At 38.8% G+C, this 15,320-nt stretch overlaps 1 protein-coding gene across 1 annotated transcript in view; it reads left to right on the forward strand.

The window, feature by feature from the left end:
- Positions 1-6,619, forward strand: part of LOC104611600 (Hydrolase-like protein family) — a 35,020-nt gene extending 28,401 nt beyond the window's left edge. The window contains exons 6-11 of the mRNA XM_010278735.3: positions 4,560-4,723; positions 4,799-4,854; positions 5,025-5,077; positions 5,940-6,108; positions 6,202-6,299; positions 6,395-6,619. Of these exons, the coding sequence (XP_010277037.1) occupies positions 4,560-4,723; positions 4,799-4,854; positions 5,025-5,077; positions 5,940-6,108; positions 6,202-6,299; positions 6,395-6,499 (645 nt within the window). The 3' untranslated portion in view covers positions 6,500-6,619. The remainder of the gene's footprint in view (positions 1-4,559; positions 4,724-4,798; positions 4,855-5,024; positions 5,078-5,939; positions 6,109-6,201; positions 6,300-6,394) is intronic.
- Positions 6,620-15,320: the final 8,701 nt, after the last annotated feature.

Consider the following 15,320-nt stretch of genomic DNA (forward strand, 5'->3'; position numbering starts at 1 on the left):
AAGATATACCGCCGTAAGGATAGCATCACCCCAGAAGCGAATAGGGACATTGGAGGTAAACATAATACTTCTAGCCACCTCCAAGATGTGCCTATTCTTCCTTTCTGCAACCCCATTCTGCTGAGGTGTATGAGGGCAAGTGCTCTGGTGGATAACCCCATGATTAAGAAGGTACGATGCCAATGGCTTAGCAAAGTATTCATTTGCATTATCAGATCTAAGAACTTTGATCCTGGCATCAAACTGGGTTAGGATCATTTGGTGGACGTTTTGGGTCAGGACAGGAACCTCATCTCGTGAACGCATAAGATAAACCCAAGAAAACCGGGTGTGGTCATTAACAAATAACAAAAAATATCTGTACCCACCCATAGAAGGAATGTGATATGGCCCCCAAACATCAATATGCACAATATCAAAAGAACTATTACTCCTTTTATTACTCAATGAATAAGAGTTTCTACAATGTTTAACAAACTCACAACTTTCACATTTCAACTGAGACGAGTCAACAGACTCAAACAAAGTAGGAAACAGACTCTTTAAGGACCGAAAAGACAAATGACCCAATCGGTTATGCCAAAGCATAACCGGACTCACAACCTGAGAAACAAGTAACTTCTTATCGACTGACTCTTCTCGACGAGAACTCTCCCCGAGCAGATAGATCTCATTCGTCTCACAGCCAGTCCCAATCACCTTCTTCGTCTCCAGGTCCTGAAAAACACATCGGTCAGGGAAGAAAGTTACTGAGCAGTTCATATGTTTGGTAATACTACTAACGGAAAGAAGATTAGTATCAAGTTTAGGAACATGCAAGACAGAAGACAAGGAGATAGTATCCGCCAGTTTGATGTCACCCTTGCCAGAAATAGGGACAAGAGAGCCATCAACAATAGATACTTTATCCCTACCAGAAGATAAGTGATAAGTAGTAAACAATGAGGGCAAGCTAGTCATATGGTCGGATGCACCTGAATCTATTACCCAACAGGGTTCAGTAGTACCTAGAGCGGAGGCATGGTAGGTTGAGGCTCGAGTACCTGAATGTGCAAAGGCCGATGTGGCAATGGCTGATGATGACGAGCTGAACTGCTAACTTCCTTTTCCAACTGTATTAGAGCAGCCCGAACTGTAGCTAAGGTCTCTAAGGGTGTGCTTCTTGTACCAGACGAGGATGCTGAATCAGTAGTCACAGCCACATGAGCATTACCCTTTTTGTTTCTCAACTTTGTAGGGACCAAATGTGGATGCAGCTTCCAACATGTTTCTTTTGTGTGTTTAAGTTTCTTACAATGCTCACACCACATCCCTTTTATCTTCCTTCTTTCTGTCCCTCTCTGAATCACCCCCTGTTTTGGGTTTGACAACTACCAAGGCAGGTGTAAGCGGCTGAGGTTGCATCATGACTTTCCTCCTGGTCTCTTCACTGTGCACTAAGGAGTATGCCTGAGAGAGGGTCACACTATCTCTGGTCAAAATTTGCTGCCTCACAATATCATATTCTGAATTCAGTCCTACCAGAAACTCAAACACTTTGTTTGTCTCGATGTGCTTTCTATGGGTCTGAGCATCTTTGGGACTCTCCCACTCAAGAGTCTCTAAGTGATCAATCTCATGCCACAGGGACTTCAAGGTAGAGAAGTAGACCGAAACCGGTTTCTCTCCTTGTTTAAGGGTATTCACCTCACATTTCAATTCATATGCTCTGGCAACATTAAGGGGTTGGGAGTAAGTTTCTTTCATCACATCCCATATCTCCTTGTCTGTGTTTGCCCATAAGTAATTTCGGCTGATATGAGGCTGCATAGAATTACACAGCCATGTCATAACCAAGTAGTTTTCTTGGACCCACTTGGTATACATAGGGTCTCCCTTGGAAGGTTCTGTCACATCTCCCAAGAGATACCCTACTTTGTTCCTTCCCCCAATAGCCATCATGGCTGATTGGGCCCATTCCAAATAGTTTGATCCATCAAATCTTACGGTTGTAATCTGAAAACCTGTCTCAGAACCACCACCATAACTGCTGTTCCCAAAACTGCCTTCTGCCTGATTCTTAAACTCCATTTCGGTCAAGAACCAGAAGTCTCAAAATTAGGGTTACTACAGTCAAAACAGCACTTGGACTATCAGCCACAATCACAAAATCAGTATAGAACCAATCTGTACTCACAGTAGATGTGCATGAAACAGGTATAAAACTAATCTGAAACCAGTAACCACACACAACAGCAATAGTCCGAACTGTTTCCACCCCCTTAGAAGAGTTCAAAAACCCCAAAAGAAAACTGAAAAACAGTTTGAAGAACAATCTGATATGCTGAAGCCAAATTGGGGTTTTAATCAGTCCTAAAAGCAAATTCTCAGCCGTACACTCCAGACAGTACCGTACGGATAAGGCTTGTAGTAGGGTTAATATGAAACCCTAAAACTGATCAATGTTGAGGAGAGAACTATTAGGGTTTGCTGCAGTATTAGATCACAAGGTTCAGTCCAGTATTAGGGTTTGCCGCAGGGTTAAGACAAAACCCTAGAGAATAGAAAGATAAAACCCTAGAGTGGTTCGGCCGCCCTTGCTAGATAGGTCCAACCTATCTTCTCTGATTTTACTTCTCTCAGAAAATAAAAAACTTACAATAGGATGATGTTCGCTGCCTTCCAAGGTTACCCGAACCCTAGCCTTCTCTAATTCTTCCTGATCACCAACACGCTACAACTGTGGCAATTCTTCAAACAGCTGCTAAACCCTCTGGAGATCTCCAAGAACCAGTCAACGAACTCTATTTTCTCAGCTTCCAGCCTTAGATGGTTCTCATGTGGTCAGCTGGACTAGACTCACATGAGAAACCCTAGCTCTGATACCAAGTAGAAGTTCAGGACTGTTATCAGTCTTGAACTCTAATGGATTTCAGGTTCGAAAATAAGAAGAAAGGTAAAGAGAAAAGAGGAGGAAGAGGGAGGAGAAGCAGTAGAACACAAGAGTTGAAAGGAGGAGCAGAAGCTTAATGTTCTGCCGCCGCCACTTTAATTAATATTTATAGGTTATGCTCATTACATGGAAAGGACAGATCTGCCCTTAGTCTTTACATAACATAATAGAGCAAAATAAAACTGAAATAAATAGCAACTGAAACAACTAAATGACCAACGGCTAACCCTAGGAAGACTATAACACCTTCTACCCTACAAACACAGTGGGACCGTAGCTGTGGGGCCCACATCAGTGTTCTCTACAAAAACCTGTTACTATTGGATGATAATCTGATCAATTGTTGTGATATTCAGTGCTGTTTTTGAAATGAAGGTGACTCTCCTTGGATAGGGTGTTTCATCCCTATTAATGCAAGATCTAGGTGGTCAGACATGGAACTATCTGAATTTTTATTTATTTTTTTGTATTCTAGACAATAATAGTGTTTAGTCATTTTACGAGTTGTTTGCAGGGTCCAAGCCCAACGCTGTTTTCTAATTTGTGTAGTCATAGTTTAGTATTGTTTATAATTTCATGGTAATTGGTTAATTAGTTTAGGAGTAATTTATCTTTCTCAAAAAAAGAAGTTATTTATCTTTGAGTTAAAGTATGATAGAGGCAGTTCCGTAATTTTTGTTTTATCTTGGTTCTAGTAGGATTTGTCATCCATACACTTGTCTAACTGAAGGTCCCAAAGTCTAAAGCCAGAGAAGGCTTACTTGTCAGGTTTTTGTTTTTTTATAAACTTGAAGGATGCTGTTAAATTGCGACTTCATTTTTATGAAATAGTAATGGAGACCAACATCTTAATTCAATTCCACTTTTGTGGTTGTAACATGAATATATCTTTGGGGCTGATCAGCTCCTGTCACGTAACAAAACTAGTAAGCCAATGGTACACATGGTTGGGTTAATAAAGATTCCCCATTGGTGTATATTTCAACTTTGGAATGAAGATTTATTTATCCTTGTTAGAGAATAAAAACCTATTCAGGGACCTCACCTAACAGCTTAAGCATTTAGGTTGAATGGTTCATTGACATGGTATTAGAGCTTGTTTGAACAAGTGGTCCAGTGTTCGATTCTCGCTGTCCCCATTATAATTAATTAAATTTCAGCACAAGGTATGGGTGGGCCTGTGCTTGTCCATGCTTCGAGCACTATACGATTTCACATGAGGGGGAACATTAGAGAATAAAAATCTATTTAGGGACCTCAGCTAACAGCTTAACCTTTTAGGGTAATCGGTTCCTTGACAGTCCTTTTCTTTTGACAAGACATTGTGTGTTTTACTGTATGCTCTTTGTTTCTGCTTAAAAATACAACACTTTTAGGTTCATTTGATTGTATTTCTCTATATTTCCACTTCTATGGTATGAATTTCCGTCTGTCAAAGATTTATGGCTAAAGTAGCTGGTATCCTTGCATTTGTTCTTGCTTTGCTTTTCAGGAAAATTATCTGGGTAAATGTGGAAAACTGGTGAAAGTAGATGGATATTGAATTATTTTGTTTCCCAAATCCAAATTCATTTTATTATTGTGGGTTACTTGTAAAAGCAATCTCATGTTTTTGTTCTATCTTCAGCTTCCATTTCTACTTGGTGTCCCTATCTTGGAAAAACTTGCTGCACCCATAGCTCCATTTTTTGTTGGACGAACTGGTCGCCAACTATTCCTTACAGATGGCAAACCCAGCAAACCTCCTCTTCTTCTGAGAATGGCATCTGATTGTGAAGATGGAAAATTTATGTAAGGTTTCTTTAGAAGAAGCTTATATTTTAAACATGATTACATTTATGTACCAACTTTCTGTTCATCTTGCAGATCTGCTCTTGGGGCATTCAGGTGCCGTATTGTTTATGCCAATGTCTCTTATGACCGTATCCACTTAATGGAACCCATTGTTTATTATTGTTATTAGGTTACTTTTAGCTTCTGTTTGGGAATTAATTGAATATATATCATTCAAAACCAAATATTGTTTTTGGGATTGCATGGTGTGATACTTTTCTCTTTTCCTCTTGAAATAGCTTCCTTAAATACTGTTTAGATATGGTTGGTTGGCGAACATCCTCTATAAGGAGGGAGAAAGAACTTGTTAAGGTATATATGATGACTTGTTTCTTGAGCTACACCATTCAGATTTTACAACAATTTGGATCGACAAAATATTATAGATAATCAGACAATGAAATTGGAAAAAAAATAGAAAAAAAAATCGAATGCCCAATTCTTTTCTGGAACCTGACCTTGCACGTTCTTACTTTCTTGATTAAATTGTTGGGCCTTGACATGCCTGAAGTGTTCATATACCAGCTTATTCGCATAATCTCTGGCACTGGATATCAGAGTAGGATAGTACTTGTGGAGCTATTGTAAAAGTTCCTCTGGCATTGAAATATAATTTCTCTGGTAGGTCTCTCTTTTGACAGTTTGGGACAATTTGGTTCTTGATCAAGCATAATATGTTATGATTAGGTTTTTGTGCTTTATTTACTTATTTTGTTCTTACCATTGTATGCAATAGACCAGCTTACAAGAAATGCATAGTGCCATAACTCTCATGTTGAACAAAGTTTATGTGATTTTTGGTGGTGCAAATACATGTATGTTGAAGAGAAAATTTTTGAGATTTTTAGAGAATTAAGAAACTCTCTCTGACACATTTTCCCACAAGCTATGATTGTCATCAACTTGAGCAAGGAATTGTTTATCACTTCCTGAGTTCCTGTGATGTTTCACCTTAGGCATTTCCAGGTCTTTCTGCTTTGAACTGGGAGGTGGTAATTCTTAGAATTTTAATTTTATGTTTGTAAACTAGAAAAGAAAAAACATAAAGTGAAAAGTCAACAAAGTTACATCAAAGATACAAGTGGTGTATATCATATTTTTTATCTCATTTTTTCCCTGCTACAATAAAATCTTAATCTCTTGTATGTGTTGGCTGTCTACTGAAAACTGGCAGCCCCCTCGACGATCTTTGGATGGTTACAAACATGTTGTAGATGTGGAGTATTGCCCCCCTGTATCATCCAAGGGCCCTCATTTTCCTCCAGAAGCAGCAAAAGCAAAGGAGGCAGCACAAAATGAACCCAGCACACAAAATACTACAGAGTACCATGATATTATGGAAGGTTAATATCTATGTAATGAAACTAATGATGTTGCTTCTTATTCTATGTGGTCTAATCCCTTACTGGTGTTAACATCATTATATCATTTGACAGAGGAAATGATACGTGGCTTACAAAGATTAGGGTGGAAGAAGGTCGACGTCAGCTTTCATTCGGCATTTTGGCCCTTCTTCGCCCATAATAATATCCATGTCTGATTCAATTCACTTATCAATCAACATAATTATGCTCCCTATTCTTACAAATTCTTCTGTTTTTATTAATTAAATAATTGATGATGCTTCAGGTGAAGAACGAATGGCTTCACAATGCCGGTGTTGGAGTGGTTGCTCATGTTGCAGACAGCATAAAACAACAGGAGTCTACCCCATTAATTGCTGCTAGCTTATAGCCACAAAGTTTATGTGGGTGTACTTAAAAGGCTGTACAATGTTGTAAACTAGATGCAAGTATAGAAAGTTCATGATGCTTTTTTTGGCTATATAGTAAAACTTTTTTTATGGAAAGCCAATACACCTGTTCAAAGTGAGGATTCAAAGGTCTGAGTAAGGGGAAAAGAATGAAGATTAAAAGATGATCAAGACTTGGAAAATAAGCAGTAATTCACAATTATGGTGGGGAACCTGCTCTACCTTAAAACTTAGGCTCTTTAGCCATGGACCACTGAAACTCTTTGGGGTAAGAAAAAGTTGAGTAATGGTGGAATCCAACCTCTCTGATGTCTGCCATGTGATTGTAAGATTGTTTCAACAACCACATCTCGACACCATGTCTAGTGTTAATCTTTAACCGTAGTAATGTACAAGTGATGGTGACCTATTCTGCTGTCTGCTATACTTTCTGTACTCCCTTTATCGAAAAAAAAAAGACTCGGCTTTGAGTACGGAAGAAGCAAAAGTTGCTGTTGGCCAAGTAGCCAACTGAAAGTTTCCTGACTCAACCACTTTCCACGACTTTTCCTTTGCCAGCTATGAACATTCCAAACTGGTACCTAAGAACTATTCGTACCTGCTCCTGACTCTTTGATCTCAAGGCCAAGAACAGCTCCATCCAATCTCATCTTCCCTTTTATTTTTTCAAGTCCTTTTGTAGGGGTGTTCATGAATGAAAACAAATAAAAAGAATCTGATTAATCGAACCGATAGGTTTGGTATCAATTAACCAATATGAAAAATCAGCAGTTAATCGATATCGAATCAATTGGTATGTATATATGTAAAATATAAAAAAAAAATGAAAAATCGAATGATCGAATTCGTCAAAAACTGAACTGATCAATCAGTTATCGATTAATTGATTGATTTCAGTTCGGTATAGTTTTATAGTTTTCCAAAAACTGAAGGACTGATTCAGTTTGAAAGGAAAAAAAAAACGACCCACAATTTATAATCGCTAAGTTAAAACTCCAGTGGAGCAACAAGCTACAGCTGATCCTTCTCAACCTTTTTGCCCCCACCCAAGAACTTACAAGCAATTGAAAGAATATGAAAAGGGTACATGTTCATCCGGTAGATCTTGTCGTGTCTTGCCAACCAAAACTGTAAAGCACTTGACGCAAACCATTTCTCCACTATAATTCCCCCAACCAGCCCCATAGATCGTTTGGAAGGGTTTCAGTGTTGGTTGAGCCGCTTTAGAAAATAATCTATCTAAAATAGTTTCACCGGAAAGGTTGAGCCGCTTTAGTATCCTGTATTTTGGGCTAGTGTCATTTTGATCCCCGAACTTTAAAATGCGATAATTCAGTATCTGAACTTTTAAAACGTGATAATCAATCGTTAATTAGCTGTTAAGTGGCATTTGAAAAAGACACAAATGCCCTTAGAGTGTCATCTAATTTTCTTTATCAACTATTCAATCATTGACCAAAAAATTAACAGTTGAAGGGCATTTGTGTCTTTTCAAATGCCATTGAACGGTTGGTTAATAGCTAATTAACGACAGATACTAAATTGTCACGTTTTGAAAGTTTGGGTACTGAATTATCGCATTTTAAAATTTAGGGACTAAAGTGGCACTAGCCCAAAGTACACTAATCGAGAATTTTTCTTTAATTTTTTTGAAATTTCCATCAAACATAGCTTCACAACTTCCTCTCACAAACCGCTTGTAAAATCGCTCCCAAACGGGCACTAAAGTCCTCGAACAACCCACTTGAATACCCATTATGGTGTCAAAATAGTACAGCTTTATCGCAAGCAAAATGATTTTCTCGTCAGACTGAGTAATGGTTCCAGACCAAAAAAAGGTCCAAAGAGATACTACACTCTCTCTTACCCATTGGAAGGAATCAGTACAATGATACAAAGCTCTTGTTTTCCTCGTTGCAACCAACTCCCATTTCATCCATGAGCCTCAGTTATTGGAGGGCCCACTGTCAGTTTTAATTAGGAGATGCATGCATTCAAGAATGGAATACCATTATCACTAATAAGAAAGTAGCCAAATAAATGTGCTGTCTTTTCTGCTGGTAACAAGCTTATTAATCCATTCACCTAGCAAAGATTTATGTGTTTAATAAATGTTTCACTTGGTATTTTAGGGCTGTGTTTGGTTCGATAGATAACAAGAAAAGAAATAAAAAGTTGAAGAAAAGTTCTTAACAAATGTTTTGAAATTATTAAAGTATGTGTTTGTTTGTGGATTAGTGTAATATTATACTTTGGTCCAGTTTTGTAACTATTTGGATGGAGTATAAATAACCATTAAAAGTCGATGTAAAACTCCATACCAACATTTTAAAAAACGATTTGGAATTGGAACCGTTCTGGTCATCGGTTTTTGGGTCGATGGTCCAACCGTTTGGTTAGAACAAACAGCCCGTTCTAACAAATAAATTAAAAATAAAAAACGGTCAAAACTGTTGAATGGATCGATGGATCAACGGATTATTGACTTTTTCAATGGTTTTTGACCAAAAAATGGGTTTGGGGTAAAACAAAACCAGCTTCCTGAACGATTCTCAGGCTGAATGGTCCGACAGTCCAAGTCAACGGCGGTTCGAAAATCTTGTTCCATACAGATCAAGTTTTACATCAATAATTAAGGGGAACTTATTTTTATAAAAAGCATGTAAAACTTTACATCTATAATTGCCGTTCCCATTTACACCTTTTTTAAACCAATCAATGTGTCTTCCCCATGTATCCAAAAAAAAAAAAAATTGATGTAGAACTCTATGGTGTAAAAGTGTATTTACACCATTTTCATATGCAGCCTTTAGAACTTTCTCTAAACTTTATATTCTTCTCTTATTTTCTATCAAATCAAACATAACTTAAGAGGTATTGGCACCTTTACCTTTTCAGTAAATTTCAGCTTAAGAGCCCCTTCTGTTTTAGCAAGGAAAAGGTCTATCTTCTCAGGTTTTTGAACAACTGTATCTCTAAGATTGTATTTGGTTTGAAAGAAAAGGTAGAGAAAGCCAGGAAAATCTATACAAATCTTATGCAGGTTTTTCTTTCTCTTACTTTTCCTACCTTTTCTTTCAAACCAAACAAAGCCTTAAGTGAAGATATCCAATAAATGAAGGATCATGCAACTGACATGAAAAGATAATTAGAAGAATATTCGATCTAAAAGGTTGGTTGTATGGTGGAAGGTCTAGATTGACCACATAACCCTTTTAAATGCCTGAAATAGTTGAAATCATCTAGCAAAGAGATAGGCTTTATTTTCCAATAGAGGGAGCCAAGGAGCTATAAGATCAGAGATTCTAAGTTTATCTAACTTCTTTGAACTTTGGAAGTCGGGGAAACATATCAAAGCATTTCTTTCGCATTCAAGTTAGAACAGGTTTCTTTTCTGTTTGAATGATGTGTGTTTCTATTTACTTTTCTAACCATACAAGTTAATGCACTGTCTCAGCTGTAGCAGCAGAAAGTAAAGTAAGTAAAGTAAAAATAACTTTATGAAGAAAGCAAGTTTGAAGTCATGAAGTTGCACACAACATAAGCACCAACAAGTAACAACCTATTAGAAAAGGTGGGTTCTCTTGTACAAAGGCCTGTTTGGTTGGCAACTCGATTCTTTGGCAATCGAATTCATCCTCACAAAACCGTATTCACAGCATTTTGTAGCCGTGGACTCAGAACATCTCCATACTTACATGTTTTGTGAGAATAAAATCCAAATTCCCTAATAGTCCAATAGGACCAATACTCTGACAGTTTGACTTCCTCTAATTTCTTTTTCTTTTGTCCAACGGAGCAAGGTCTACTCATATTATCAAATGGGTGTGATGTGATCCTCCCCCTGTCTCTCACATGTTGATGGATCTGGACTGAATCTACTGGGCCCTCTTGAGAGGTTATAGAGTCAATTTGATGAAATGACTTAAACCCATCATCCATTATGTTCCTGCCTCGTCTTCAATGTATGATATTTAGACATTAACAGAACCTTTAGTCATATTTCTATTTGTACTAACTGAACCTAGTAAAAAAAAAAGCACAAAACATAATGATCTTTCCCAACTAATCTCTCGGCCTACTTGAACCTTCATTAATGGGCTCTTGTAAGAGACACAAATAATTTGTGAGGCCGGGCAGTTTAAACTTTCATGGGTGTTTGGGGGATTGAGCAGTAGGTCTAGAATTTAAAGCCCATAAGCCAGCTTCCATACCCGTACCAACCAAACAGACTCCTGACTCCGTGCCGTTCATAGCACTCACTGATGTCACTGTGCTTTGTCAAGCTGGAAAACCAGCAATGCATCCACTCTCCTTCCAATTGACTACTAGTTACTGGCTTTCTTCTGGGGAGAGGAAAATTCCATGGGGAAGACTACTTCTTCCAATTGAGCCCAATTGAGCCCTTTTCACTCTAGCATTCTTCTCAACCTCATCATCCACTCGCTGTGGCACCAGATTCAGATAGGTCAAACCCAAATGGCTGGCCCCCACTCATCAGAGAATAATTTGATTGGATGATTCCATGTTTGGCCTCCCCTTTCATCATGTTTCCCTGTAAAAGAAAATTGGCTCACCGCAGGTCTCGCCCATCTGGATGGATGCCAGGCCCACTCCACCCCACCAGACCAGTTTTCTCAGAACAAAAGGGGGAAAAGAAGAAGGAAAAGGGAGCAGACCCAAGAAAATTTGGCCACTTTGGCACCTGGAGTACTACTCCATTGGAACCGTAGGATACTGGGCCAATCATGATAAAGCACATCAACCACCTGACTGGGTTCATGTATGGGGTGGGGCTGACACGGTGTTATCATGATTGGATGAGTATTATGAGTGGATGTAGATGAAGCCTGAAGGGATACAGTACATAGGCCAAAGCATGGGTTTCAGCCTTGAGGCCACAGGCCCCTTGAATTGGCCGGACCCATAACTTGTCAAGTGGCCCATGTACAGAGTGTCCGGAAATACCATTCAATGTGACCCATCTTGACAGAGTGCTTGAATTTGATCTCCTTCTATTTGTAACAGTTGTAATTCTAAATGCTTTATTTTACGATCAAGGATTAAAGTATTGGTATCCAATATTGTATTGGACAATTTGGACATAGATATGGATAAGGATATATTTTGGAAATACATGAATATGGATGAAAAATATAGAAACATTTACATACATTACATAAATGCATTCAAATTTCATAAATGCTTTAATAACACTAAAACTAACATCAAATAACCACAAATAGTACATAAATACATAGAAAATGTATTATTTTAATGATATATATATTTACAATTAACTATAAACTATGTTTGCTAAAACCTGAAAAGCCATGAAGTCATATTTTGTAAAAATTAGAAAGCCAAAAATAAATTTAACTGAACTGAAAATTGACTTTTCAATGAAGGTCTACATCTCAATCAATACAGCTTAATCAAAGCTGAAGTCCTCCCAAAAGGGCTTATGGGCCAACGTTTTAAAACCGACTTAGAGGCCTAATAGTTTTTGCAACAGTTCAGCCGCCTAGGTCGGACGGTTTTTTAACTACTCAATGGGTTTGACCAAATCTTGGGTTTTAGCTAAACCGGACCCGAAATCATGATTGAGTGATAGTTTGGATGATTCGAACGTCCAAATATATGGTGATTGGTGAGTTGAAAACAATGTTGTGAAATATGACAGATCTCGTGAAAAGTTCTTGAAATCACCTCCTCTCCCTTTGCAACTTATTAAAAGATTTCAGCATTAAGAGAGGATTAGGTTTAGTATCATTATGATTTTTGAACCTTCAAATTAAACAATCTTTATTATCCATGAATGTAGAGATGGTAATTTTCTCCATTTCCTCGATCTCCACGATATACCTTGCTTTTTGTAAGATGGTTCCTCAACTGGCTGATGTCAGAATAAACTGCCCCATTGGGGGAGAATCGAGCAAGATGGTCACTGTTTATGGTCGTGGTGACCTACTTAGCATCCGATTCAAAAATGACCCTCGTATGTGGTAGAGAACTGGCTAATTTACAGCCTAGCCTTAAGGCTTGAAGTTCTGCTGATTCAATTGAGGTAAAACAGATTTGTTGTTTGTGCTTCCAGCAAGGATGACTCTCTCCCTCTCTCCATAAATAGTTGAACGATGGGCAAGGGACATGCTCTCTAGCCCTCTTTTTGTTCTCTTGCTCTCACCCCGTGCCCTTTTCACCTTGTTGGCCAAATTACCTTGGCTCGGTTTGACTTCACATAGTTGGACTATTAACTTAAGCATCAGAGAGTTCTCCCTTAGGACATACCTCAGAGGCTCAGAGACTCTTTCTAGATTTTCCACTCATCCATTTCAGCATACGTATCTTTACCACACTCATTTTTTGGACATCACATTTCTTTGACTACCCAACACCTACTCCAAACAGCATAGTTGGTCTTACAATTGTTTTATAGAATTTTCCTTATAAGTAGTGTTTTCGTATCACATAAAACTCAGGTGCCCCTCTTTTTGTCAATTTTCCTCTATATCTATATACATTGTCCTCCTCAATCTCTCCTTTGTAATATAAATGGCTGGATAAAGTTGTTATACTTCAGCCCTCCCAAATCAGCACTTAATGGAAAGAAACACCCCTTGGACAGCACATGGCAATGATTGGTCTTGTGGCCCAAAGCCGGGATAGTTCGCTTACCACCTGATTGGGTCAAGGTGAAGGGAAGAGAGATCCATCGTATGGACGCCCGAATCTTGCGGAATAAAGGGGCGAATTTCAAAAATTTTCTCTCCCTTCAATTGGGAATCGCATTCCCTATTTAGAAAATCATATTTTCAATGATCAATTTTGAACCATAAACTGAACCAGATCTGAACCAAAAGGAGTAGGAAAGGATTATACCTGATACGGAGAAATAATATCTCCCAACGAAGGTGTTCACGCCCAAGGAAGGATCCAAAGACTGCTCCCACTGAAGATGGCGCAGTGCAGGATGGAGCAGAATCAGCAGTATTTTTCTCCAAGAATTATGTCCTTCGCAAGAAATAGTAGGATGACATGTGAGCACAGCTTCCTATCAATTCTTTCTCAAAGAACTGATGTCAAGATCGAATCTTGACTTCTCCCACAACTGGAGATCGAACTGGATGTCTGGCGACTACAAGAAGGAGGCGGCAAGAAAAATCTTTGCAGGGATTGCAGAAATCTTTCTTCTGTGATTTTCAGCTCTGAAGAGGATGTGAGTATATCTTCTCTAAAGGCTGCCGCCCCCTCCTTATTTGTAACCCCAAAGGATTAGCTCCTAATCCAATTAGGAGTTGCTGATTCAAATCTTATTTGGATCAAACATCTCTTTAGGTGATAAGGATAAACCCTTATCTAATCTGCAGATTGGATCAACCTTCTCCTAATCTTATTAGGAGGTTTCCAGATCCAAATCATATTTAGATCTGGACTCTCTTAGTGGATAGGGTTAAGTCCCTATTCTATCTGCTGATCCATCTCAGAATTCGCCCATATTTAACTTACTAAATAAGTCCAGTTCGAAATGGGCTTTAGGCCCATTAAGCTTATGTGCTCACTTAACCTTCCTAACTGTTGCCCAGTTGGGCTTCCTTGAATGGCGTGGGACCCAAGCATTGGTCTACACATCAGCCACATGAGTTCAGCCCAGCCTTTGTTACAAGGCCTGGCCGAATACACTGCTATGGACAGTGCACCCCATGAAACCCATCAAATGGGCTCTATGGGCCCAACACTTACCCTAAGTGGTCCATGGGCCAAGCCACCTTTTAACACCCAGGGACTGTGGGCAGATGCAAGATTAGCCCATCAGGTATTACCCTCAATAGTCTTACACTTAACCTCTCAATCCATAATGATCAAACACTGCCCGACAAAGAGAGGACCTCTCCCTCGACTACAAGGAATAGTGTTGCACTCTCTACTTATATGGATCCCGGGAATTAAAACCTTTTGCAAATATTTTAGAAACCATAATATATATACTTTTATATCTCATATAAAATATATTTTGCAAAAAACAAATCTGAACGATTGAAATCGGCTGCCGGCAGTCTTGGTTTCCATCAGTGAGAGTGCATCCCCGATCATTACCTTTGTCCAACAAAGGGGCCGATCCTGTCACTATGATCACCCACTTAGATGAATTCTCAAATTATCCCAAGATACACAGGTTTTGACCCCCGCTAAGAATCTCACTGATTGGTACATCAAAGACAGCCCAATCTGACACCTAGTGCTGTATCATAATTGAGTCTAGGGGTCAGGTGTAATTTTCCAGATTTGCCCATTAATCTCCAAGGTCCAGGGCAATGCTGGAAATCTGGTCCAGTTCAAAGATTCAATTAATCTTACACTGTATATGCCTAGGGTCTCACCCTGGCAACTGAGACAAGCCACCCCAACCGACTTGGTGGCACAACAGTGTCAGTCTTATCAGGATATGTCTCCCCAGACCGACCCACCGGCTGTGAACATTCTAAACTAACACGAGTCTCATTAAGTGTCCAGTTTAAGGGTATTACACAGAAACATACCAAGGGAACATGAATCAAATATGCACTTTTATTCATTTACAATAAACTCATAATGTACATCATTCTGATTAGAGTTAAGGGCATACAACTGTCTAACACAAGGCCTATTTCTGTTGACCTCATTTTCGGATGATTAAATTAAAGGAAAAATCTATGATACTGAAAAGACATGAAACTGGAAGAGATTTGACCAATCAAAATACCCCATGAATTTGATGAATATGATCTGATTGATCACCCCTTTTATGATAGCGGTTAATTG

The sequence above is a fragment of the Nelumbo nucifera genome, chromosome 1 (assembly GCF_055504915.1).
Source record: "Nelumbo nucifera cultivar China Antique chromosome 1, China Antique-T2T, whole genome shotgun sequence".
In the NCBI taxonomy this organism is placed as follows: domain Eukaryota; kingdom Viridiplantae; phylum Streptophyta; class Magnoliopsida; order Proteales; family Nelumbonaceae; genus Nelumbo; species Nelumbo nucifera.